General features: G+C 44.1%; 1 protein-coding gene across 4 annotated transcripts in view; it reads left to right on the top strand.

The window, feature by feature from the left end:
• OLFML1 (olfactomedin like 1) overlaps positions 1-24108 on the top strand; it is a 30213-nt gene extending 6105 nt beyond the window's left edge. For 3 of the 4 annotated variants that reach the window (XM_086340283.1, XM_086340284.1, XM_086340285.1), the window contains one exon: positions 22075-24108. In XM_086340283.1, the coding sequence (XP_086196409.1) occupies positions 22075-22865 (791 nt within the window). In that variant the 3' untranslated portion in view covers positions 22866-24108. The remainder of the gene's footprint in view (positions 1-22074) is intronic. The other variant, XM_086340287.1, reaches the window with a different exon arrangement.
• Positions 24109-26870: the final 2762 nt, after the last annotated feature.

The raw sequence follows: 26870 nt of genomic DNA, 5'->3' as shown, positions 1-26870 counted from the left end.
CTTCCATTATGTCCATACTGTTTCTGTCCTATATGTATGTGAATATCTATGTGTATATACACATATGTGTGTGTTTATTTATATATATATATATATATACACACATACACATATATACACACACACCCTCCTTCTTATGCCTCCCTCCACTATTGAGCAATTTTAAGCAGAGCCCTGCAGAGTGGGCAATGGCACCCCACTCCAGTACTCTTGCCTAGAGAATCCCATAGACGGAGGAGTCTGGAGGCCTGCAGTCCATGGGGTCGCTGAGGGTCAGACACGACTGAGCGACTTCACTTTCACTTTTAACTTTCATGCATTGGAAAAGGAAATGGCAACCCACTCCGGTATTCTTGCCTGGAGAATCCCGGGGACGGGGGAGCCTGATGGGCTGCTGTCTATGGGGTCGCACAGAGTCGGACACGACTGAAGTGACTTAGCAGCAGCAGCAAGCAGAGCCCTGAGAGGTGGGAACAGGGCAAGACTAAAGAGACACTAATTAGGGAAATGCTGCAGTAAATGGGCAACAAGTTATCATCTCTGCATGAAGTGTCAGTGGGGTGGAGAAGGACAGATGGATTTGAGAGTCATTGAAAGTCGGCATAGGCATGGCTTTGTGACTGATAATTGAATGTGAAAAATAAGTGAGAAGGGTAAGTCCAAGATGCTTCCTAGGTTTGGCGCTTAGGCCTTTGGGTGGTTGGTCTGAAATATGTTGAGACAGGAAACCCAGGAGACATTTTGGAGCACTTACTACTTCACTCTTTTGGGGTTTTTTTTCCTGGAGCACTTTTTACTCTGAGGTCTTCTAGTTCATTTATTTGCTTGCTGTTCATTTTATACCTCCTCATCTCATATAAGAGCCTGGATCCTGTGTTTCACATTCAGTGCTGAGTCCCAGCGCCTAGAATACTGTCGATGTTCAATAAATATTTGTCAGTGAGTAACTAAGTGAACAAATGAATGAATGGGCAGGGGGATTATTAGCATGGGCAGAGGAGTATTAGGTTTTGGTAGATAAAAGAACATCTTATCTGTGAGTCATAAGACAGAGAGGAGAGTGCCTTATCTACAAGAAGAAGCACTTAGTCAAACTGGTCAAGTGAGTGGTCCTTTTCAGCCTTGTCTTGAGATGAACCTCCTCCTTCTGAGAGGAAGCATGCGTGCATGCTAAGTCACTTCAGTCATGTCCACCTCTGTGACTCTATGGACTATAGTCCTCCAGGCTCCTCTGTCCATGGGATTCTCCAGGCAAGAATACTGGAGTGGGTTGCCATTTCCTCCTCCAGGGGATCTTCCCAGCTCAGGGATCAAACTTGTGTCTCATAAATCTCCTGCATTGGTACACATGTTCTTTACCACTAGCACCATCTGGGAATACTCAGAGAGGGAACAGCTGAGGGAGAACATGGGTCTATGGATTAGGCATAAGGGTAAGGATGAGCCAGTGGAAAATGAACAGCTCCCTAAAATGCTGACCAGGAGGGAAGAGTGGCTGCTAATGTAGCCTGAGCTAGAATGTGCCTGAACTTTCATGCTGAGAGTCAGGGAGGACCCCAAGCCTGAACCGTGGTGCTGGATTGGATCCCTGAGACACTCTAAACCCCTCAGGCCTTGAGGTGGCCCCTTTCTACTCCACCTAGAGCTCAACAGAGGTCCTGAGTCTGGACTTTCTGTTTTTACAACCCTCTCCTCTGCCTCATCCCTCACACCCTGGATGCCTAAAATATTCCCTCTCCCAGCTCCATGGTGAGTGAAAACTCTTTCAGCGTTTTCAGAATTGCTGCTTCCATGCCCGTTGCCTTGGGAGCCCTCTTTTGATGATCTGTCGGTTTATGATTCAATAAGCACTTTTTGCCCCCTACTCTTGGGTGGGCCCTGTGCTCATAGCAGGGACAAAGGAGCAAGCGGAAACACACCTGTATCCCGCGCTGGCCTTCTCACCGCTTCTCTTGCCTCTGGTCTTACCTCCTGCTGCCGTCCGCTGTTACGTGCATCTTCCCACAACACGCACAGATGCTCTCACTCCTCGGTGTAGACTGTTTTTGTTGTTTGTCATCAATTATCAACAGCAACAAACCCACTCAAATGTCAGCATTTTAGATGGGGAAGGCCCATCACAAAGTGGCCTGAGATGATGTCCCTCTTTTTCCCGCATAACTCACTCACATGCAGTAGCAATTTTTGTACATATATATATAGGGTAGCCATTCCCTTCTCCAGGGGATTTCCTTGACCCAGGGATTGAACCTGGGTCTCCTGCAGTGCTGGCAGATTCTTTACTGTCTGAGCCCCCAGGGAAGCCCTGGTGGGGAAACCACTCTAATATATATATAATAATTATATATATATATTATATATATATAATATATATATAATAATTATATATATATATTATATATATATAATATATATATATAATTTTTCTGCCCACCCTTTATGACTCAAAATTGCTGTGGACTCTCCATGAACATTTCTGGGGCCTCCACTAGACGGGTTGGCCCCTAGTGCTCCCAGAGCACCTCATTCAGTCTTCTGAGGCAGCACTAACACTCAACTACACACATCTGTGTGTAGTTGACACCTTAACCAGAATGTGAACATACCTGACGTCTTCATTCCTGTACTCACAGATCCAGGGTCAGGACCTGCCAAGGAGAAGTCTGTAAAAATTGTCTGTAGAAGAGATGCCGATAGCGGGCCCCTCAGAGCTTGGTTTAGGGAAAGATGTAAACAATCCCAACTGTGTGGTTATTGGGCTTCCCTGGTGGCTCAGAGGGTAAAGATTCTGCCTGTAGTGTGGGAGACCCGGGTTCCATCTTTGGGTTGGGAAGATCCCCTGGAGAAGGAAATGGCAACCTACTCCAGTACTCTTGCCTGGAAAATTCCTTGGACTGAGGAGCCTGGTGGGCCCCAGTCCATGGGGTCGCTCTGACCTATTGTTTGCAGAGGTTCTGTGCCCAGGGATGGACTTTGGGGTGCCAGTGTATTCCCCTTCCATGCACTGTTTGTGTTTTAAATATTGTCCCCTCCCCCATTCCTTGGGCTGTTTCTCTTAGTAGATTTGCCTGTGTTAGTTGTGCTAATACTGTGTAACAAATTACCACAACTTTAGCAGTTTAAAATAGTATACATTTATTGGCTTAGAGTTTCTGTGGATTCAGGAGTCCAGGTACAGCTTATCTGGACATTTCGTTCAACAGTCTTTCGAGGGTACAGTCAAGGTGTTACCTGGACTACATTCTCACCTTGAGCTCAGGTCCCTCTTCCAAGCTCATTGATGTTGACAGAATTCACCTTCCTGGGGTTGTAGGATGGAGGCCCTCAGCTTCGAGAAGCCACACCTCTCCACGGGCAGCCCACAATGTGGTTGTTGCTCCTTCAAGGCCAGGAGGAGAGTGCTTCTCTTTGGGAAGTGCTCAGCCCCTGTTTTTTATCTGATTTAGGTCAAGCCCACCTATAATCATCTTCCTTTTGATTAACTCAAAGTCCACTGATTCGGGACCTTTAATATTTTTTGGCTGCACTGAGTCTTCGCTGTGGCACTTGGGCTTTTTCTCCAGTTGCAGTGCATAGGCTTCTGATGTGGAACATGGGCTCTAGAGCATGTGGGCTCAGGAGTTGCAGTGCCTGGGCTCTGCAGTTTGTGGCACACAGGTTCTCTAGTTGCAGCATGCAGGCATGGTTGCCCTGAGACATGTGGGATTTTAGTTCTCTGACCAGAAATCAAATCCACATCCCCTGCAGTGAAGGGCAGATTCTTAACCACAGCACCACCAGGGAAGTCCCTGGGACCTTAATTACATCTACAGAATTTCCTTAGTTTTGTCTTGTAATGTAACCTAGTCAAGCAGAACTATCATATTCACAGGTGCTGCCCTCACTCAAGGGGAGGAAGTTTGTAGGGCATGACCGTGGGGGTGGGAGCCTTAGAATTCTGTGCATCCCAGCTGGTGCTGTTTCCTCTACCCACCTTCTTCCCAAAAGGCTCCCATCTTCCTGTCTTCTAACCTTGGCCGCTGGAACTGTGCCAACTCTGGAACTTCCACAGGAATTCTTAAGACTCAAGTCAAAACCCTTGTGTAGCCAAATATGGGATTATGGGCTAGGGAGGGTCACTAGAGGTCACATTAAGAGTTTCATTCATACATACGTGCCGTCTCAGAGAGTGTCTTTGAAAAACTTAGAAAGATAGGATATCATAACTTTCTCAGAAAGTTCAACATTATGCCTTAGGAGATTTCCTAAGAAATTTTGACCATCAGTCTAAATGGGATGCTAGGGATAGTAAATAAGGTAGAGTTGCTCTGTAATTAAGCCATTTTTTTTCTAGAGGTGTCCTCTAGTTTTAGCCTTTATTTAGAAGTAATGCTCAAATGATGTTCATGTGAGGCCTACAATTCCAGGGATGTTTGGGGATAAGGTAAAATTCTTAGAATCTTAACTCTAACTCATATAGACTCTCCTCTTTCTCTTTCTTTCTTTCCCCACCACCCCCCCTTTCTGTCTAACACACAATTTAGAATGCAGTGAGTGAAAGTTACCTGAATACAATTTAACTTACAAAGTCACTCCAAGTCTTTGGTACTATAATTGCTATAAGTAAAAAAAGAAATTTTGCATTGCACTTGGCAACTTACGGCAAAGCACCAGCGGCTCAGATGCCCAGATTAAGAATCTATCTAACAAACAGTCTTTGGCAGATTCCACAGGCTCCATTCTTGTGTGAATCAGAATAGTATTAACCTCTTTTTAACTTGTAAACAGCTTGTAAAGAAAAATTCTTGAGGCAGTCAAAACAAGTCATTATAGCATTATTTTATTTCCTGTTTTAGTCCAGCTCCTTTATTTGCAAGGGTGCTTGCAAATAACCTCCAATAACCCTCTCCCTACTGAAGTAAATAACTCATATCTTTTGTTAGATCATGTTTCAGAGAAAAAAGTGTGTTGCTGCAAATTCACATGCCTCTGGGATCCACTCAGCTAGTATAAATTTGAGTGCCTCACATTCAAAACTGTTAAAAATCAAACAAAATAAAGCAAACAAGCAAAAATCCCACTGGAAGCCAAATAAAATGTATTTGTGAGCCAACTCCCAAGGTCCATTAGTTTGTGATGAGTGCAACAAAACATTGAGAGATGTATAGCTCTTAAATTGTAACAGAGAAGAATATCTCCCACAAAGGTGTATACACAGGTGTAAGTGCAAGAGAATATGAGAGTACCTGTGTTTGTGTGTGTGTGTATGTGCACACATACACACACAGCAGCTGCATTCACAAGTCCTGGGCAGCAATACCAAAAGTGTACATCCAGCTTATTCTATGCTGCCTACTGGAGAGTCCCATAGGTCACTGTGCTGCGTTCAAAAAGGCCAGTCTACTTCTTGTGCACCCACCTGGAAGGCCTGTGATCTATGAGGATACCACTAGGACCATCACACAGGTATTAAAAGAAGGTCCCAAAATTGTTTTTTTTTTTTAATATATTTATTTAATATTTATTTGGCTGTGCCGGTCTCAGCTACAGCACGCAGTACCTTCAGTCTTCGTCGGGACATGCAGGTTTCTTAGTTTAGGCATGCAAACTCTTAGTTGCAGCACATGGGATCTTAGTTCCCTGACTAAGGGTCGAACCTGGATTTGATCTCACATTGGAAGTGTAGAGTCTTAGCCACTAGACCACCAGGGAATCCCCCTTAAGTTGTTTTAGCTGATGGCTTTTGGCTCCAGGTGGAGTGAACCTCCCCATTCATTCTCCCTGTGACTCATTCATTTATTCATTCACTCAACAGAAGTCTAACTGAATTTGAGAAATATGTTGGCATTATGCCAGGCATTTGAGCTGGAACTTTGACTAGGATAACATTCTTGTCCTCAAGAGGCTTGCAGCCAAGTAGGGAAACCATCTAAACAAACCCAGAATAATAGATGGGATGATGGCTGCTCTGATGGAGGGTGTCACAGAAGCACAGGGGCAGGCATTAGTGTGTGGACACAGCAGTCGCAGGGCAAGGGCTTAGTTGCTCTGTGGCATGTGGGATCTTAATTCCTTGAACAGGAATTGAACTTGCATCCCCTGCATTGCAAGGCAGATTCTTAACCACTGGACCACCACAGAAGTCTCAAGCTGAGTTTTAATGTTGGAAAAGAACTAATTAAATGGAGAAGAGAGTAGAGGGCCTTTCAAGCAAATGACCAGCATATAGAGGTCCATAGGCCTAATCGGGCTTAGTGTTCTGCAGACGTCTAGTGTAGGGAGAAGTGGTAGAGAGGAGATGAAAGAAACAGACAAAAGCTAAACTCCTTTGTACCGAGCCTCTTCACCTTCTAGCTGTGGAGGATGAAAATACAATGAATAATAGTAGTTAATAGTTATTGAGTGCTTATGATGTACCTTGTAATCTTTAAGTATTTAAAGGAGTCTTATTGGATTACATCAGGTAATTCTCACAACAAACCTATGTGATAAGTATTAGAATTAATCTTCATTTTATAGATATGGAAATCAGGGTACTGCGTGAATAAATCATGTGAACTGTGAGGAGCTAATAATTCCAGAGGAGGATTCAAACAAAGACAGGCTGACTCCTACACATACTAACCGTTCCCACCCTGCTGTTTTGCTTACTCCTCTGTAAGCATGTGAGTGTCCGGGCTCAGGTCGGTGTTTTCAGATCATTCTGGCCCCAGCGTTCAGAATGGACTGGCAGTAGGGGAGTTTGGGTGCTCATAAGAGGGAGGGACTGGAGCCAGGCAGGCCATCTCCAGGGCTGTCACAGAGGTCCTCAGGTAGAAGCCCTCTGCTCTGAGACTAAATGCCTGCACCCAGGGACCTCATTATTGTGGGACATGCGTGAACACCATATCACACCTCTTGGTCATTATTTGATGATTCCTACTCATAAACAAATTGCTTTAAATCATTCTTTCAAATCCTGGCCAAGAAGGGTCAATTCCCCTCTCCCTCTAACCCTTGGTTTTTAATTCCCTGCCTTTCCTTCACTTATTTTTAAGCAATGACATTCCTTTGCTTTCCCCACTCTTTGCTCAGTTAACAGAAGAGCCCCACCACACACTCCTGGGGTGGGAATCTCAGGAGCATTCCTTTGGGCCTCATCTGATAAGTCACCATATCCAATAGATTCTTCCTTCTGAATATCCCTCAACTTTATTCTTTACCTCTACCCTGCTCTCTCATCATCTCTAGTCCTGATTATTGTACAAGACTCCTAACTGATCTTCCTGTTCCAGGATTTCATCTTGTATTGCTACCAGTGTTATCATTGCTTTATCATCTTTCAAGGCAACTACAACCTACAGGGTAAAGCAAACCCCATAAAATAACATTAAGTCCTTTACAACTGACCCCAATCTAACTTTCTTTAAATAATTTGTTTTGTTATTCTCTCTGAAAGTAATATCTGCTGATTAAATAAAAACCACGGACATAGTATATACTGTGTCTATTGTATTTACCGTTTTATAAAAGTAGATAATAAGCCAACAATTGAACACAGCACCTTTTTTTTAGTTTTTTAAAAAATTATTATTTTATTGACGTATAGGTGATTCACAGTGTTTCAGATGTACAGCAAAGTGATTCAGTTTTATACATAGAAAAATTTGGTTATGTGTATATATTCTTTTTCAGATTCTTTTTCATTATAGGTTATTACAAGATATAGAATATAGTTCCCTGTGCTATAGAGTAAGTCCTTGTTTTTTATTTAATATGTATATTACTGTCATATCTATTAATCCCAAATTCCTAATTTGTCTCTCCCTCCCTTCCCCCTTTGGTAACCATAAGTTTTGAACACAGCAGCTTTGAACATTTCCCGCTTAGTCTTGTCCCAGTACTGTCTATCCCCAGTCTACCTGATTCTCTATGCTATGTTGAACCTGCTCTTCTGAAAGCTTACTTTCATATAGTATATTGAAGTATACTCCATGCCTCTCTACACGGTTCATGCTCTTTCCCCAAGTCTAACACAGTGCCTGGCACAGAGTAGGGTTCAGTATTTTCTGACATTGAGGACCAGTTTATTGGAAAGTGGAAGCAACTATTTACCAGGGATTCCATTAAGCCTCTTTTGTCTGGTATGTTGTCCAATACCCATGACAACTCAGCTAGGTAGATACTATTATGACTTCTATTCAGATGATGAAACTGTGACTCGGAGTTTCCTGCTCTGTTGAAGACTAAGCACCATCCCCTAGATTCATCTCAGTTTCCCTATCTGTTCGCAGTTCCCTTACCCTGGCCCTGCACCAGGTATCTGCCACAACAGTGCTATATGACAAACCACTTTGAAACTTAGTGGACTAAAACAATCATTGATTATTTCCCAGGAGTCCACGGGGCAGCTGGGCAGTTCTGTCAGCCTGGGCCAGTCTTAGCTGTTCCCAGCAGACTCCCTAGTGCATCCACCATTAGTGGCACGTTCCCCAGGGGATGACCGGCTAAGGACGGCCTCGGCTGCAGTGGCTTGGTTCTTCTCCACGTGGCATCTGATCTTTTGGAGGCAAACCTGGGCTTGTTCTCATGGTTGAGGAAGATGTCTGAGGGAGAGGGCACATGCATACCAAGATCTGGTTGCTTTCACCAAGTTTTTTTTTTTTGCCAAAGCAAGTTCAAGTCTGGCTCTGGAGCCCATTCTTCCAATAGAACCTCTAATAACATCAGTATGAGACTTTTGGTCTTGCTGCTTTGGGAAAGAGGCAGTCATCAAGATGAGTTTTTAAGTATGCAAATATCTATATGAAGGCAATGGATGGAGCACCAGTGTGACTGAGGGGAGACTGAAGAACCTGTAAGAGGGCTGCTGCAAAGTTCAGGATGAGGTCAGCAAGTGCTACACCAGCCTACTTTGAGAAAGGATAGAACAGCATCAGTATGACTGATTGTATAAGAAGAATTCATGGCAAAATGTCAAAATTATTCTGTTTTCTAGCTAGATAAATGGGAGGATGGCAGTATCACACCTTGACACTGAGAAAATTTTCATCCTTTTCAGTTTAAGTAAGAATATTGAAGGAAAAAAATAATAATAATAACCCACTATGCAGAAACCAAAACTCAGCTCAGTCTTTAAATAAAAATTAAATAAAAGCAGAAAGTTCATAATTATAAGCTTGAAATGCTTAAGATGTCGCAACAGTTAGATAACTAATGCAAAACAGAGGCTGTTTGATCAGAAATTCCTTGGAGGACTGCCAGTTCCATGCTTCACTTGTGCATGAGTGTTGACCAGCCTGGATCCTCTAGGACAACAATTCTCAAACTTTTATCTCAGAAACTCATTACATTTTTTAAAAAATTATTCAGGACCCTAGAGAGTTTTTGTTGATGTATGTTAACATCTCTTGATATTTAACATATTTACAATTAAAATAGAGAAATTGTAGTATGTGCCAGATGCTAATCTAGGACAGGATATCTAGCAGTGAACATAGCACATTAGGCAAAAAGCCCTGCCCTCATAGAACTAATATTCTATGCTATGCTATGCTATGCTAAGTCACTTCAGTCGTGTCTGACTCTGTGCGACCCCATAGACAGCAGCCCACCAGGCTCCGCCGTCCCTGGGATTCTCCAGGCAAGAATTCTGGAGTGGGTTGCCATTTCCTTCTCCAATGCATGAAAGAGAAAAGTGAAAGTGAAGTCTCTCAGTCGTGTCCAACTCTTAGCGACCCCATGGACTGCAGCCTACCAGGCTCCTCTGTCCATGGATTTTCCAGGCTAGAGTACTGGAGTGGGGTGTTAGTGTGAAAATTTACAATATGTCAGATCGAAGTTAAATACTACAGAAGAAAACCAGCTAAGGTAAGGAGGTTATGGAAAGCTGGCCTCTTCTGAAAGGACACACATGAAGGAGGTTGGCTGTGTTGAACTCCAGCTATAGAGACCCGCAGTGGAAGCTATGCACTCACTATTGCTCACAGGTCTTCCCAGCTTCCTCACACTCCATGCTGTTGAGCAGCACATAGCCATACAAACCAACAGCCATGCATCCTCTGTTTTCTTCTCAGACTCAATGGCTAATCACCAATAAAGGGAAGCTGGCAGGGCTCTGTACTGGGTGCCATGAAATACTTCTAGAGTTGGGAACCTAGATAAACCTTTGATGTGGTTTTGCTGGGCTTCCCAGGTGGCGCTAGAGGTTAAGAACTTGCCTGCAATGCAGGAAACATAAGAGACACAGACAGGTTCAAACCTTGGGACAGGAAGATTCCCTAGACAAAGAAATGGCAACCCATTCCAGTATTCTTGCCTTAAAAATCCCATGGACAGAGGAGCCCGGCGGGCTACAGCCCACAGGGTCGCAAACAGTAAGACATGACTGAAGGGACTTAGCATGTGGTTTTGCTAAAGAGTTCTGTGAAACTCATCAGAATACATAGAGCATGTATTGTACGCCAGGCTCTGTTTAAGCACTCACCCTGGACTCACAGCCCTTCTGCAGAGCCGGATCTTCCCATGGCTCACTGAGTACCATTCCATATAAGCTGGTCCTCCTGCCCTCCTGTCTTCCATCTAATTAGGCTTTCTAGACAGTGCAATAGCACTTGCTGTTGTCCACATGTACCTCTTGTGATCTGAATCTACTTGATTTCTAAGTTGGCCTAGCATGCATTGTGGTAGCAACTGACTAATACTGCATCATCTGAATCTAACTGATTCCTGAGTTTGGTCAGTAAGCAATAAGAATTTCAATAGTGAGTGAGATATGTACCATGTCCCAGGCCCTGTGGATAAAAAGACAAATAAAGGATAGATTCTGCCTAAAATGCTTGCAAGGAAACAGTGAGCAGGCAATTCCAATTCAGCCCAAGAATTGCCCTGGAAGAGGACTGCACAGAAAGCTTTGGACACACAAAAAAGAGCAAGTAGCTGCTCTGCAAGAGTCAGAGATTTTGTTTTGAAGGACAAGAAGATGTATCCTAAGTTAGCGAAGATGAGCTAAGGAAAAGTAGAGGCAAAGTCTCAAACTTGTGAGAGGCCATGGCAAGCTTGGTGATTACTGATTAGTCCAGTGTGGTGGGGAAGTGACAGAAGAAGTCAGCTGAAGGACCCTGGGTACTATGCTGACATACCAGAAATGCATTCTGTGGGAAACAGACTCACAGAGCAACTTATGGTTGCTGGGGGAATGGATGCGGGGAAGGGATAGTTAGGGAGTTTGGGATGAACATATACACACTGCTGTATTTAAAATGGATAACCAACAAGGACCTACTGTATAGCACAGGGAACTCTGCTTAGTGTTATGTGGCTTCCTGGATGGTAGGGGAGTTTCAAGGGGAATGAATAAATCTATATGTATAGGTGAGTCCCTTCACTGTTTACCTGAAACTATTACAACATTGTTAATCAGCTATACCCCAATACAAAATAAAACTTAAAAGTTATATATATATATAATATGGGGGAAAAGCATAACTGCCACTAGTTTCCAGGACACAAATAACTTGAAGTTTTATTATTGACTACTCATCTGAGGGCTGTCATTTTTGACATCCTCATGTAACTGTCATTTGCTAGGTACTGACAAATGTTTATTAACATGAATGCAATTCAGGTGGTTGAAGGAGTCCAGATTTATTTATTTTTGGTTGCAGTAGGTCTTCCTTGCTGTGTGAGGGCTTTCTCTAGTTGTGGTGAGCGGGGACCTCTTTTCATTGTGGTGCACGGATTTCTCATTGCAGTGGCTTCTCTTCTTGCAAACCTCAGGCTCTAAGCACATGGGCTTCAGTAGTTGGAGCACATGGGCTCAGTAGTTGTGATTCGTGGGCTTTAGAGAGCAGGCTTTGCAGTATGTGGCATCTTCCCAGACTAGGGACCGAGCCCTTGTCGCCTGCATTGGCAGGCAAATTCTTAACCATTGGACCACCAGGGAAGTCCCAAGAAGTCAAAATGTTACTTTTTGTTGGTTGGCCTCAGCACTGTCATGGCACTGGTGGCGTGCGTTTAGCTTGCTGATGTATTACAATGAGCGTATAATGAGGATCAAGGCCTAGTGGAAGTCAAGTCTTACGCCATCTTGGGCCTGGTCGGCTCTGATGAGTTTTTGTCATGTCCTCAATGCCATTCTCTTAAAGGTTGTGCTCCGTCCCCTTCCCTCCTGTCTCACAACCTTGAGTCTGGCTTGTCACTCGGTTCCCACAAACTCATCAGTTACCTGACCTCTCTTTTTCTGTTTCTTGAATCTGTGCCCATTTTTTCATTCCCATCACTATTTAGATTTTTCTCATCTGAATTACGCTTACAGACTCTCCACCTGTCTCCCTGTTTCCCCTCTCCTCCACCTCTACCCCAAGTTAATTCTCTACTAATAACCAGCACAGTTTTTATTTTTTCTTTTTAAATATTTATTTGGCTGTGCCAGGCCTTTGCTGTGGCATGTGGGATCTTTAGTTATAGCATATGGGATCCAGTTCCCTGACCAGGGATCAAACCCCGGCCCCCTGTAATAGGAGCACCAAGTCTTAGCTACTGGACCACCAGAAAGTCCCACATCACTGTTTTTAAAATATAACTCTGATTGAGTCGTTCCTTATGGAGGGAAAAGTCTCACCAAGTCTGGAGAGTATTACTATTGAAAAAGGGGGAAAATATTAAGAACTTTCAAATAAGTGATATTTATAAAAGAATTCACTCTGAGGCCTTGGGCCAAATTCTACCCTAATTGCTTGTCTACAGTTCTGCCTGAGGGGTAAACCACAGATTTTCATTCTCTGATTTGCAAAATGTCAGTATCTCTGTTAAATAATTTGCATCTTGGCTGGACTCAAAGGTTTTCAATTTATTTCTTATCCTTCCTCAACCTTTTAGTCCCGCTAATTATCTCTTCTAAGAGAGGCACAACAGGGAGTTTTAACTTTCCCCATTATTCAAACATTGGAAGTATATTCTCCCCAAATTCCAAAAGAAGAGGAATTTATGAAAAAATTATAGAATATTCACCTGAATAAACTGTACAACATCCAGGCTAAACCTCTTATTTTACAGGTGGAAAAGCTAGATTGACCAAGGGGCTTTTAGGGAGTCACACAGAGAACCAAATGGAGTTCAGACCACTGAGATCTCTACTCCCAGTGCCAGGTTCCAGCTACGAGGGACAGGAGAAAGCTGAAGGGAGCACACAGGGGAAGCTTCTGTGCTTTCTCCCCCAGAACTGTGTTTCCATGATCAAAACCATCTAGCACTCTCGTGTTTTGCTATTTCTTCAAAGAGGAGTAGAAGGAGGAAGAAGAATGTTTGTATTAATTACTGCTGTATTATATTATTTAAAAACTGTTTGTTTATTTGGCTGTGCCAGGTCTTAGTTGTGGCATGCAGGTTTAGCTGTGGCTTGTGGGATCTCGTTCCCTGATCAGGGATTGAACCCTGGCCCCCTGCGTCGAGAGTGTGGAGCTTAACCAGTGGACCACCAAGAAAGTCCCATTTCTGCTGTATTTTAAATGAATATTTTATCACTGATGAGACATAGATTGTTCCTTGTTCTTAGCCACAGTCCCTCATAGCTGGCTGCAAGTCTGCTGACTTTCCTCCAAGAGGAATGGGCAGGCTGGGAGCTCCCTAATCAGGACAGATATCTTATCACCCTGCTAATAGGCCCTGGGGAGTCCATTGCTTTCATTTCTTCCTCTCTAGGCATACCCAGGCTCACCCATTCTCCACCCCTTCCCACCATGTCCACAAGCCCATCCACTATGTCCTTTGGGCTGGCTGGGGGTGTCCTGGCTAGGGGTGTCTTGGCTGGCCCTGCCTTCCAGCTCAGATTCAGCTCAGAGGCTCCCTTAATTGGGTGATCTATCAGGTTACTTATCCAAACCTTTGCTTTTTTAGCTTGGAAGATAGAGATTAAAATATCTACCACTTAGATGAACTATAAGATCTAGATAAGCAAAGAAGTACCTAATCACAGTACCAAGCATATTACATGTATTTGTAGGTATTTATTAATTTTTCAAGCTTTTGGACTTGTTCCTCAATAGGGAACAGCTTCTGAGCTTCTCTCATGGCCCATGGGACCACCCCTTCCCCATTAAAGGTATCTGTGATCACATACAGTCCTAAATCCTTGTTCATTCATCATCTGTCATCACAGAGCTTGTGGGAAGAGGAGAGCATTCACATGAGACAGATTCAGCTGGTCAAACTGAGACAAGGCATACTGAGCCCTGGCAGAGATAGGTCCTGGTAAACAGGGCAGCCCGCCCCCTCTCTTCCACACCACAGCGCATAGCCCTCAGAGTTCAGCATGTAGGGGGATCCTTCTGTTAGCTGCTCCTGCAATGCAGACAAAGGACCCTGAGTGCCATGTTGAGATATTTGAAACTTATTCTAAGGTTCCCAGCTGTCCCAGGCTTCTCTACCTTTCCTAGGGATTTGGTCTCTATAACCCAGGCCAACCAGGATGAAACTGACCCAGAGGCCATAGGGAAACAAACCCCTAGTCTGGTAAAACAGGTCAGTAATGGGGCATGGTGGAAACTGTTGGCTGAGAGACTTCCATAATGATGCTGAAAAGTCAGCCTCTGTGTACAGTGTAGAATTGAATCTCAGAGACAGAGTTTTGGGTGAAGTAGAAAAGAATAGCTTTATTGGTTTGCCAGGAAAAGGGCACACAACTGACTGGTCCCCTGAAAAACTGTAGTCCTAACCTGGGAGGATTTGGTGGTTCTAGGGTAGCTGACAAGGATCAAGGTGTGTGCAGGGCCTGCCCTCCTTTAATACGGCCTCAGGTGGTTTCTTGATGAGCTTCTCAACATTATCAAACTGTGACCTTCTCTTGATTGAAGAATGCTAACATCTTCCAACCTGACCAACCTAGACAGCAGGTTAAAAAGGAGAGACATTACTTTGCCAACAAAGGTCCATCTAGTCCAAGCTATGGTTTTTCCAGTAGTCATGTATGGATGTGAGAGTTGGACTGTAAAGAAAGCTGAGTGCCGAAGAATTGATGCTTTTGAGCTGTGGTGTTGGAGAAGACTCTTGAGAGTCCCTTGGACTGCAAGGAGATCCAACCACTCCATCCTAAAGGAAATCAGTCCTGAATATTCATTGGAAGGACTGATGCTGAAGCTGAAACTCCAATACTTTGGCCACCTGATGCAAAGAGCTGACTCATTTGAAAAGACGCTGATGCTGGGAAAGATTGAAGGCAGGAGGAGAAAGGGACAATAGAGGATGAGATGGTTGGATGGCATCACTGACTCAATGGACATGAGTTTGAGTAAACTCCGGGAGTTGGTGATGGACAGGGAGGCCTGGCGTGCTGCAGTCCATGGGGTCGCAAAGAGTCAGACACGACTGAGCTATTGAACTGAACTGAACTGAGTATCTTCCATTTGTTAGGGATTTTAGTTCTGCTGCTAAGTCGCTTCAGTCATGTCTGACTCTGTGCGACCCCAGAGACGGCAGCAGGAGAGCTCAAAGATACTATTATATGCATCTCTTGAAGTCAACCAAGACCCTGCCCCAAGGCTGCACTACTGTTTCTTGACTTCGCCTCCCTCTTCCCTGGTTAGCAACTGTTCCAATCTGCCCTTTGGAACTCACGGAAGGTCATGGAGGCTGGAGTCTATTCCCTAGAAACAGGGGATACAGAAAGTCTTCTGAGCCTAGGAGCTCCACAGGGTTCTATTCAGTTTCAATAGCTTGCCCCAAAGTTTGGTCCTGGCCATGGTATGAAACATGCAAGTCCTCTGGGAGCAGCCACAGATGGCACGACTGTTGGAAGGACTGACTCTCTAGGACTTGGTTCTCCCTAACCACATCCCTGCCATATGCTGCCTTGGTGACAATATTGTGTCACGTTTTTAAATTAAATAATGCATTTGAAAGTATTATAAAAACCCTAAAGTGCTTTACAAATTATTATTACTTATGACATCTGCAGTCAGAACTCTGGGTGTGCAGCACTATTTAAACCCTAGAAAAACATCTGCTTGAATGAACCTACCTTCCTTACTAATTCAATAGATGTTTGTTGAACCCACAGAGCTCTCAGGCAGTAGAGTACAATAGCAAACATGAACACAAAAGCCTTGCTTTTGTGGATCTTATAGTCTAGTGAAGGAGAAGGACAGTGCACCAGTAAATAAAACAGATAACATAATTACAAAACTCAATAAATGATCTCAAGGAAATAAGAGAGATGCTACAGAAGATCATTTTAAATTTAGATACAGTAGTCACAGGAAGCCTTTTCAGGATCTGAAATTGAAACTGAGGTTTGAAGGATGAGTAGGAGCAGACTGTGGAGGATCAAAGAAAAGAACACTTCCAGCAGAAAGAAGTTCAAGTGCAAGAGGCAGAAACAAACTTGACAGCTCCCAGAATAGCAGGAAAGCCAATGAAATCTCCACACAGTGAGGCCAGGTACAGTGAGGCCAGGTGGGAGTATAGGGAGGGAGTGGAGGATCAAGTCCGAGAGACTGGGAGAAGCCAAATCAGATAGATGTTTTAGGCCAAGTTAGTGGTAGGGAAAAGCGTTTAGCAAGTCAGTCACATACTTCATGTTTTTATACAGATCACTCGTCCTGCTTTGTGGAGAACATTCTGTAGATAAGCAAAAGTAAACTCAGACAAATTGGTGGTAGTAGTCCAGGCAAAAGGTGAGGATTCACAGAGTGCCGGGGGAAAGGAGGGGGTGGAAAGAGGAGGATATAGAAATATAGTGAGCATTTTCAGTGTAACATCATAAGTTAAAGAGAGGTTTACTACCAGCACTTGCCAGTTTGGAGAGATGGAAAGAAAGGAATCAAAGATGACTTCTGGACAGGTAATTTGAGTGATGATTTTTGCTTGAAATGGGGAAAGGAAGAGAGTTTGGGGAATAAAAGCAAGAGTTCTGCTTTGTACAGAGAAGTTTGAAGGTAGCCAAGGAGGAACACAGAGTAGGCAGTTGGATGAAAAAGTCTGGGGCTAAATAGACATCCAGATAAGATGTCATTCCAGATAGGAATTCTTATGTATTCATTATTCAGAATTTACAGTGCTATTCAGAGCCATGGGAAAGAATGAAGTTACTTGGAAAGTTATCATAAATAGAGAAAAGAAAAAGTCTGAGGACAAAACACTTAAAGGTGGATGATAAGGGACCAGTTATGAATGCCAAGAGAAAAAAAATCCAGAAAGATGGGAGCACAAAGAAAAGCAAAGGTGTTCTATAATCAAGAGAGAAAAGAGTTTCAGGGAGAAGTAGCAATCAGGTAATCAAAGTTTACTGAAAAGTTAATTAGGATGAAGACTGAGAATTGACCCTTAGATTTTGCAACATGGAGGTTGTTGGTGACCTTGAGAAAAGCTGATCCAGTGGAGCAGGCAGGGGGATTTAGACCTGTGGAGACCTGGAGCTGATCTGAGTAGCTTAGGGCGTAAGTGGAGGTGAGGAACCTCCTCTTTTAAGGAGTTTTATTATAAAGTGGAGCAGAGAAATGGGGTCACACTAGAAAGCTTCTAAGATGATCTGGTAACCTGTTTGTTTACAGAGGGGGAGGAAGAGACTGTTGGGCAGGAGAACGGAGGTAATTTCAGGTGCTAAGCCCTTGTGTTGGTGAGAGGAACAAGATTCATTGCAAAAGTAAAGAGAGCAGGAGGGAAGGCAAATAGTGTGGATTCATGTGAAATTGATTAATAGATTGGTTAGTTGGAAAACTCATTCATTCAGCAAACACTGGCTTCCTATGTGCCAGCTGCAATCCCAGGGGCAAGATACACAGCAGTGAATGAAACAGATGAGACAGTGCTCATGCCCTCATGGAGTTTATGCTCTATTGAGGGGAGCTGAACAATAAATATGTTAACAGATGAATTTATAATATATCAGAGAGAAGATGACAAGCACTAGGGAGAACGATGAGCTAGGGTAAGGGGGTTGTGCGGAGCTGGACAAGCGGGCTGCCATTTTTAATAGGGTGATCAGAGGAGACCTTGATAATGAGGGAGCATTTGTGAGCAGACCTAAATGGAGCGAGGGAGGAAGGCATGTAGTTATCTTCAGGAAGAGGGTTCCAATCAGAGGGAACAAAATGTGCCAATTTCCTGAGGCAGGAGTGTGCTTGGCACAGTCTGAGGCACAGCAGGGAGGCCAGTGTAGCTGAACAAAATGCTCAAAGTAGGGGAGTTTGCAGAAATCAAGGCAGAGAGGCAGTGGGCCTGCAGCCCCGGATGGCCTGGAAGGTAGAGCTGAGCTTTACTCTGAGTCAGATGGGAAGTCACTGGTGAGTTTTAAGCAGACAGGGAAATGATCTGACTTATATTTTTCAAAGATACCTTCGGCAGCTGTGGAGAGTGGCCTCTGAGGTCAAGGATGGAAGTGTGGGAGGCTATTGCAGTAATCCACACCAGAGATGATATTGTTCTCTGATTGCATCTGTTTTCTTAGTGAAATCAGAGGTGAGATCTTCCTAGGAGAGTGAGGAGGCTATGATGGAAGCTTGAGGAATGAAAAGAAGGTACGGTTATTGTGGGTGATGAATTGATTAAAGAACTATGGTAGGGTTCCTCACCTCCAAGCTACTCAGATCAGCTCCAGGTCTCCACAGGTCTAAATCCCCCTGCCTGCTCCATTGGATCAGCTTTTCTCAAGGTCACCAACAACCTTCATGTTGCAAAATCTAAGAGTCAATTCTTGGTCTTCATCCTAATCAACTTCTCAATAAACTTTGATTACTTGATCGCTACTTCTCCCTGAAACTCTTTCTTCTCTTGATTGTAGAACACCTTTGCTTTTCTTTGTGCTCCCATCTTTCTGGATTTTTTTTTTTTCCTTGTCATTCATGACTGGTTCCCAAATAGCTGGCAGTACACACAGTTTGCCAAATGCTTACTCACCTCCACCTCTGGGACTTCTCTGGCCATACATCTTTCCTACTGTGTCCACTCTCTCTCCTTTCACCATATTTCTTTTCCTCTGACTCCAGTTGGCCTCCAGTTGGCCTGGAGAACCTATGTATTTATTAAGAACAAAATGACAACCCACTGACACATCCAGTTTCTTATATTGAAGCTTTTGGAAGGATTTGCGGAGGCCCTTGGAATGTTCAGTTCTCTTCAAGAGACTGTTATACATTCGACTGTCACTCCACCACTTCACCCTATAGCAGTCAGTGAGGGAGACCTAGAGACTTCCTGTGCTTTTTTAAGACTTTCCTCTCCTACCTATGATATAGACCTCGGCAGGATTTGAGGGAGACATACAGGATTTCTCATGCTTTTAGTCAGGCCACCACACCCTGCCTCTGTGACATGCCCATCTCACAACAGACTGTCTAAACAGGGCAGTCCCAGCAACAAGCTCATGACTGGAATTGATGACCCACTTTTTCTAAAATGGCGAGTGGCATTCATCTAATCTTGACCCATATCTCTCTCTAACTTGTGAGAATCCCAAGACCCTGAGGTCTTCTTGAAGATAGCAGATGTAAGGGCCAGGTGGAAAGGGCTTACACCACTTCTGTCTACATCCCACTGGACAGGACATAGATCAATAGGTGCAGCTTATGTACAAAGGAGGCTGCGAACATGTGCCTGGAGAAGAGGAAAATGAAATGGTACCTGATGAACGCAGATATTTGTCTCTGTGGTGACACAGAGATCAAGGGAGGGCTTCTCTGGTGGTTCAGTGGTAAAAAAATCTGCCTGCTATGCAGGAAACAGGGGCTCGATCCCTGATCCAGGAAGATCCCACATGCCGGGAAGCAACTAGGCTTGTTCACCACAGCTATTGAGCCTGTGTTCTAGAGCCCAGGAGCCACAGCTACTGAGCTAATGCGCCACAACTACCAAAGCCTGTGTGCCCTAGAGCTCACGCACTGCAACCAGAGAGTAGCCTCAACTTGCTGCCTCTAGAGAAAAGCCCGCACAGCAACAAAGATCCAGCTCAGCCAAAAAATATAATAGAAATAAGTAAATATATATATATATATTTAAAAGATCGAGGGAGAAAAAAACCTTTAATAAGGAGGAACTAATCAATATTGCCATTCTACAGAAAGGTCAGCTAAAATACGGACATAAAAGGTTGAAATTTTCAGTTAGGAAGTCTGTGGTCATGCTTTAAAGGGTCATTTTTGTGAAGTTATGGTGAAGTGAAAGAATGGGAGGTGAAGAAATGGGTGCAGAGAGTACAAACTATAGGAGAGTCTAGTTCTATAACATGGTAGAGTGAAGGAAGTTGGAAAAGGTGTCTAATTGTGGGAGAATTGATATTTACAAGCTAAAGAACTGGTGGTGAAGGAGAAATCTGAGATGGGAAGGGGGATCATTCATGGAGGGAACTAGAAGGCAGGAAAGGATGAGACAGGAGTGTAGGTGAACTAACTAGTCTTCACAGGAGGAATGACATGGCTGCTTCTAAGACATGTGGGAGGGGAGCAAGGTTAGGAGTTGAAGAAAAAGTCTATAAGTGAGGAGCAGGAAGTCAAGGAAGTTCACGTCTAGTAGTATTTATGTTTGCAAAGACGTTATTATGAAGGATCGGTGGGCTAGTTGTGGGGCAAAAGGAGGGCTTTAAGATAGCTGCCATGTGGAAGATGGGCTGAGCATGGAGAGCAGTATAGTATTTAGGGTTCAGTTGACGTTGGAGACCCCTTAGTGTAATGATACCAGTAGGCACCAATGTGAGATTTTTTTCACCAACACACAGCTCTCAAGGGCAGAGGCAGATCTTTGAATTGATCTAGGATCAAAGAAGGAAGGGTTTTTTGAGAGAGTAATAGTCTGAGTGGCAGTGAGGAGCTAGAGAAATATAGGCCCCTTCTTTTTACTCCATCTTCCTCCACCTAGTTTAGAGCCCTTCATCCTGTTTGGATTACAGAAATACCTTCTGCTTGGTTTCCCTGATTTTAGTCTCTTTCCCATGTATCTATTGTACACATGACTATCAGCTTAATTAGTCTTGTAGAACAGTGGCCATGTTTCATTCTTATTCAAAAGCTTTAGTAGCTCCCTACCTTCTTGGAGAATTAAATCCATATTCCTTAGCTCCACCCTCAAGGTTCCAGGCACAGAGCAGGTTTCAACTAGTTTGTTTTATGCATCTAGTTTTATACACAAAGGATTTAGCTTATACTGGATGAAAAACTGTACTACTTCACTAAGTTTGAAGGACTTTCCCAAATGCAATTTTGTTAACTATTGGGAAAGCTTCTCCTACCCCTCTCAGAATGTCCTTCAAGGTGTCTTTCAAGGGCTAACTCAAAGGCAGGTTCTCCCCTGTATCAAATGACATGTCTCTTCTCTGTCCTCTTTTTTGAAAAAAAATTCATTTTAAGCTTTATATCTAGAGTCAGGCACCTATTAAGCAAGAACTGTGCCTAATTTATCATTGTACCCCAGCCCATTGTACCCCCAGCTCATAACACCTAGCTTAGTATCTTGCTTTTTGTTGGTATCCAGAGTCGGCTGACTAAAGGCATGCATGCATTCATGAGTAAATAAGTAATGAGTCAATGGACATGAATTTGAGCAAACTCAAATTTAGTGAGATAGTGAAGGACAGGGAAGTCTGGCATGCTGCAGTCCATGGGGTCTCAAAGATTCAGACACAACTGAGCAACTGAACAATGACAACAATGTTCTAGAAAGTTTAAGAATCAGAATCCTTCCTGGAAGGTCATCTTCTCACGTTGTAGGGTTGATATTATAATTGTTATCCTTAGTACTTAGCACTGTTCTAAGACAGTACTGTAAGCTAAGTATACAGCAGAAACCTAGTAAAATCTTGGCAAACACAATTGAATTAGGTGCTTCCATACTCAGTGCGTCACCTGAAGTGCTCTGGAGAGTGAACAGGGCCTAGGACACAGCAAATAGTTGTTTATATCTTGATTTGATTAACTTGACTAATGAATGCTCTTATAACCGGACAGCAACTCCCTTCACAGACTCAGTTATTCTTTAAAATCTTTGATTCATTAAATCCTACAATCATTGACTGATCTTTATGTGATAATTTAATATTAGACACTGAAGGAAAAAAAAAAAAGCAATCTGTGAGAAAAGCAGACATCTCATATGTTCATAAAGTAACCTCTCCTTTTCCTCCTTTGTGGCTAGGCTGTGACAATATGCTGATGGGCATAAAGTCTCTGAAAATAGTGAAGAAGACGACTGACACAGATGGCTCTTGGATGAAAGATGCTGTCAGTGACTCTCCAAAGGTTTATGTCTTCATTGGGTCCAGAAACAACACTGTCTGGGAATTTGCCAATATACGGGCCTTCATGGAAGATAGCACCAAGCCAGCCCCCCGGAAGCTGATTCTAACACATTCCTGGCAGGGAACAGGCCAAGTGATCTACAAAGGTTTCCTATTTTTTCACAGCCAAGGGACTCCCAATGAGATCATCAAATATAATCTGCAAAAGAGGATTGTAGAAGACCGGATGCTTCTCTTTGGAGGAGCAGGCAGAGCCCTGGCCTACCAGCACTCCCCTTCAACTTACATTGACCTGGCTGTGGATGAGCACGGGCTCTGGGCCATCCACTCAGGGCCAGGCATCCGCAGCCATTTGGTTCTCACAAAAATTGAGCCTGACACGCTGGGAGTAGAACACTCATGGGACACTCCATGCAGAAGCCAGGACGCTGAAGCCTCGTTCCTCTTGTGTGGGGTCCTCTATGTGGTCTACAGTTCTGGAGGCCATGGCCCACATCGCATCACCTGTGTCTATGATCCTCTTGGCACCATCATGGAAGAGAATCTGCCCAACTTGTTCTTTCCCAGGCGGCCAAGAAGTCACTCCATGATCCATTACAACCCCAGAGATAAGCACCTCTATGCCTGGAATGATGGAAATCAGATGATTTACAAACTCCAGACCAGGAGAAAGCAGCCTCTCCAGTGATGCATTACAGTGGGGAGGGAGATGGCCAGGGATGCTGTGCTCCAGGATGGGGGGCCAGGGCCCCTCTGCAATATACTATAGTATTAATATATTAATAGCATCCCACTCATGGCACACAGGGAGATGAGGGGCTGCAAGTGGGGATGCACACACATTCTTTTCTAGATGATGTTGCCTTTGGTATCTTCTAAAAGCTTAGATGACAGTCTGTCATTCAGGAATTTTCAGGAAGTTCCATTACCCATCCCAACGCCCTGGTGCTCAAGGCCTTCCACATCCTGATCCAGCTTACTTCCAAACTTTTCTTTTTAGTAAAGCATTTTAGCATGTACTTTAATAATTCTCCCCACTCTCACCTTCTCAGCCATTAGAAATGTAGGCCACACCCTCATACTCCTGGCTTTTCTCCCCTCTGGCCTTTGCCCAAGCTCTTTCCTCTTTTACAGTTGCCTATTGATATTCTCCTATTATTCACTACCCAACTAAAGTACTATTTTTTGGATTAATTTTTATTGGAGTATACTTGCTTTCAATGTTGTGTTAGTTTCTACTGTACAACAGCAAAATGAATCAGCCCTGCATACACACGTATCCCCTCCCTTTTGGCCTTCCTTCCCATTCAGGTCACCACAGTGCATTAAGCAGAATTCCCTGTGCTACACAGTATGTTCTCATTAGTTATCTATTCTATACATAGTATCAATAGTGTAAAGTAATATTTCTTGTTGATGTTTAATTTTGATTTCCCCTGGTACTGTCCCTACACCAAGCAAGGCGGTCGTAATAAGAAAGTGAAAATATTACCATTTGAATACCACTTTCCAGTTATAAAGTGTCTGCATCTGTGTTAGAACTCCTCTCACCCTTAGGAGATAGACAGGGACAAGCCTTTATAGACAGAGGGTTTCGGTGAGCCATTCAAAGTACCAAAGCTACAAAAGGAAAGAGCTAGAAAAGACCGCAAAGCCCATAATCTTGTCATTGTCCAAGGAAGCATCAAATATATGTTTGTTCACCCAACTTTTCTCAGCAATTTGTTAATCATTTCAGCCTAAAAATAACGGCCTGCCTCTTTAGCTAGTTTCATGCCTGCACAAGACCCTCCTGTAGGCCTTTGAAAAGCTACTTCCTCCAGAAAACCAGCCTAAGGCTGAGGACCCTTCTGTAGACTCATCTTGCCTTACCTTCCCCTGCTTCTTTCTTCCTGCCTGAAACACAATAAAAGTGACACTAAGCAAATAAACCTCATCAGGTTCTATTTGCCTACATGCCCTCCGCATGAGCGTTTCAGGGAGTGCTGCCCGTGCCTGGATTTACAGTGAACAATCCCCACTCACTGAGGCCTTCAGGAAGTATTCTGGAATCTGGATGGATGCCAAATAGCAGGCAAGGGACTCCCTGCCACAGCAGGCGTGCCACGTGGCACAGGGGACAGAGACCACCTGGGCCTGTCTGGAGGGGCTTCTTCAAACTTTCCCACACAATTGTTCACTGCAGGCTGTTCAGGTCACAAGTGCAGGCTGTGGTGCCAGTCTGGGTCATGTGCTGGGGCCTCTGTCTTCCCAGGTTGGTCACATGAGAGGGTTTGCTCTGTTTGCAGCTGTTTTCCAACTCTGCCAAGCCCAGGCTGGGACCATAGGCAGTGAAGAGAGGGGTGGGGTTTTTTTTTCGTTTTCTTTCCCATAGGATTTGAGTAGCTGTTTGGCAGAATGGAATTGCTAAGCCCATGGACATAGCACAGTTACCCACAGTTCTAACAGAGTGGTACAGAGAGCTCAAATCCATTGTGGAATGAGGCAGATATGAATAAATAAATGTGGTGATATTACCCATTCCATGGATTGGGGGCCATTTGCTGCCCCATGGGTAAAATAACATTACCTATTTCACAGGGAAAAGGAATGTGCCTCACAGATGAGGGTAGCAGGGGAATTAATCAGAGTGGGATTACTCATAAATCCTGCATACATGGTGGCTTTGGAGGCGCAGAGAGGCTACCTGTGTGCTGTCTACCATTCATCTGTGATAGGCTTTGCTTTGACAGTTATGCAGGGCACACCTGCCACTAACAACCCACTCTCATGCCTTAAATTTCTGTAGCTAGAATCACCTTTTAGGTTAAGACATTTTCTCCTGGAAGCCCCTGTTAACAGGGCACTTTGTTTCCTGGGAGCCAGGGGTAATCATGTAGGTCTGTGGACACTTCTTGGGCTTCTTTCAGATGAACTTTTCAGTTCTGGCCTCTTGTTGGATTTTACTGAGGATTGAAGGTCCTAAGATCTAGACCAGTGGTTCTTAAACTTGACTGCACCTAAGAATCACCTGAGGAGGTTTTAAAAATCCTGATGCCAAGCCATACCCTCAGACCATTCAATCAGAGCCTCTGGAGGAGGGACCAGACAGTGCTGTGATTTTTAAGTTCCCTCCCCTAAAATGGTCCCAAAGTGTGAATAAGCAGGAAAATCAGTGATTTACACCATTTAAAAAAAATTGAAGTATAGTTGATATACAATGTTGTATTAGTTTCAGGTGTACAGCAAAGTGATGCAGTATTTTCTTTTTCACATTCTTTTTATTATAGGTTATTACAAAATATTGAATATAGTCCCCTGGGCTATACAGTAAATCCTTGTTTATCATTATACATATATATATATATATATTAGTGTGTATCTGCTAATCCCAAACTCCTAATTTATTCATCATTCCCCTTTCCCTTTCGGTAACCAGAATTTATTTTCAATGTCTGTGACTTATACCATTTTTAAAGATGATTTTTAAAAAGTAATGTATAGTTCTAAAGAACAGACTATCATTTTCTGGGGACTGCGGGTCCCCTAGGGCAATAACATGTAGGATTTGGAAACACCCATGAACTCGTGTGAACCATGGCAGCCTCCTCTATAAAAGCCTCTGAGCTGCTATTTTAAGGAAGTGAAAGCGAACTGAAGAGTGTCCTGTTGTAACACAACTCTTGTGGGCCCCAGCCTTCCTCTGCTGGCTTTGCCCTTGGCCTGCCTCTGGCCGGGTTCCTGCAGTGACCAGAGTCTCATATTTGCCAGGGTGGCTTAAGTTTTGTTCGCATGTACAAGTCTTCTGGGCACACTGGTAATTTCAGACCGTCAGGATAATATAAAAAAAGATGTGTCTTGTGGAGTTGATGAACAATCCAGCCTGTAGAAATGTAGATAAAAACTGAGGTTAGGGAGATAGTGACTCCTGCCAGAGCTGGGGACTATGCCAGAGTCCTTGGTGTCGATGCCATCTGAGGCCCACAGGGATTTTAATCCGCTGAACTGAGCAACCAAGTCTTGTGGGCCCAGACAGGGCAACAATCTAGCAGTACCACCAAAGGGGATTCATGCCCTACACCGGGGGAAGGCCTTGGCCTAGGTCCCCAAAGGCCCAGTCCTGCCCCGATCCTACAATCCATTCCTGTGCTCAGCAAAGCTTTTGTTGTGCCTGTGGAACCCCCGCCTAAATGCTGGGCACAGGACAGGACTATTTGTCCCTAGCTGTTCACAAGAACGGGTGCCGGCGCCTTTGATTGACGCTGACCGCTAGAGGGACCTCCACTCCAGGTCGCGGGGTTCGAGAGCGGCCAGATTCTAGGGTGACTCAGTCTTCCGAACTGGGGGCGCTCAGAGACAAGAAATGAGATTGCCTTCAGGCCAACCTCAATTTGAACTAGATCGCCTGGGCCCAGAAGCTGGGACTGCCTCTAAAACATTCTTTCTATGACATCTCTTTTTGCAATTCTCGACACAAGTTCCCTTTCTGCTTTTCGCTTTTATTCCCTATGGCCAAAGAACGGTGCTCGAGGGCTGGAGAAGCCCAGGGAACCGGGAGCCCAGGACCGCCAGGCGTCAACCGGGGCCGGAAGGGTGCTGGAGAGGGAGGTGACAAGAGCAGGGGCGGGGCTCCTAGGGGCGTGGCCACCAGAGAGAGGCGGGGCTTAAGGGAATGGTAAAGTCGTCTTAGGAGGCGGAGCTGGGGCTGGGCGGG

Source organism: Bos grunniens, chromosome 15 (assembly GCF_055505025.1).
Source record: "Bos grunniens cultivar Pamir isolate PY7600 chromosome 15, Bosgru_T2T1.0, whole genome shotgun sequence".
NCBI classification, from domain to species: Eukaryota; Metazoa; Chordata; class Mammalia; order Artiodactyla; family Bovidae; genus Bos; species Bos grunniens.
Note: the sequence above shows the minus strand (reverse complement) of the source record. Positions and strands in the feature narration are given on the sequence as shown.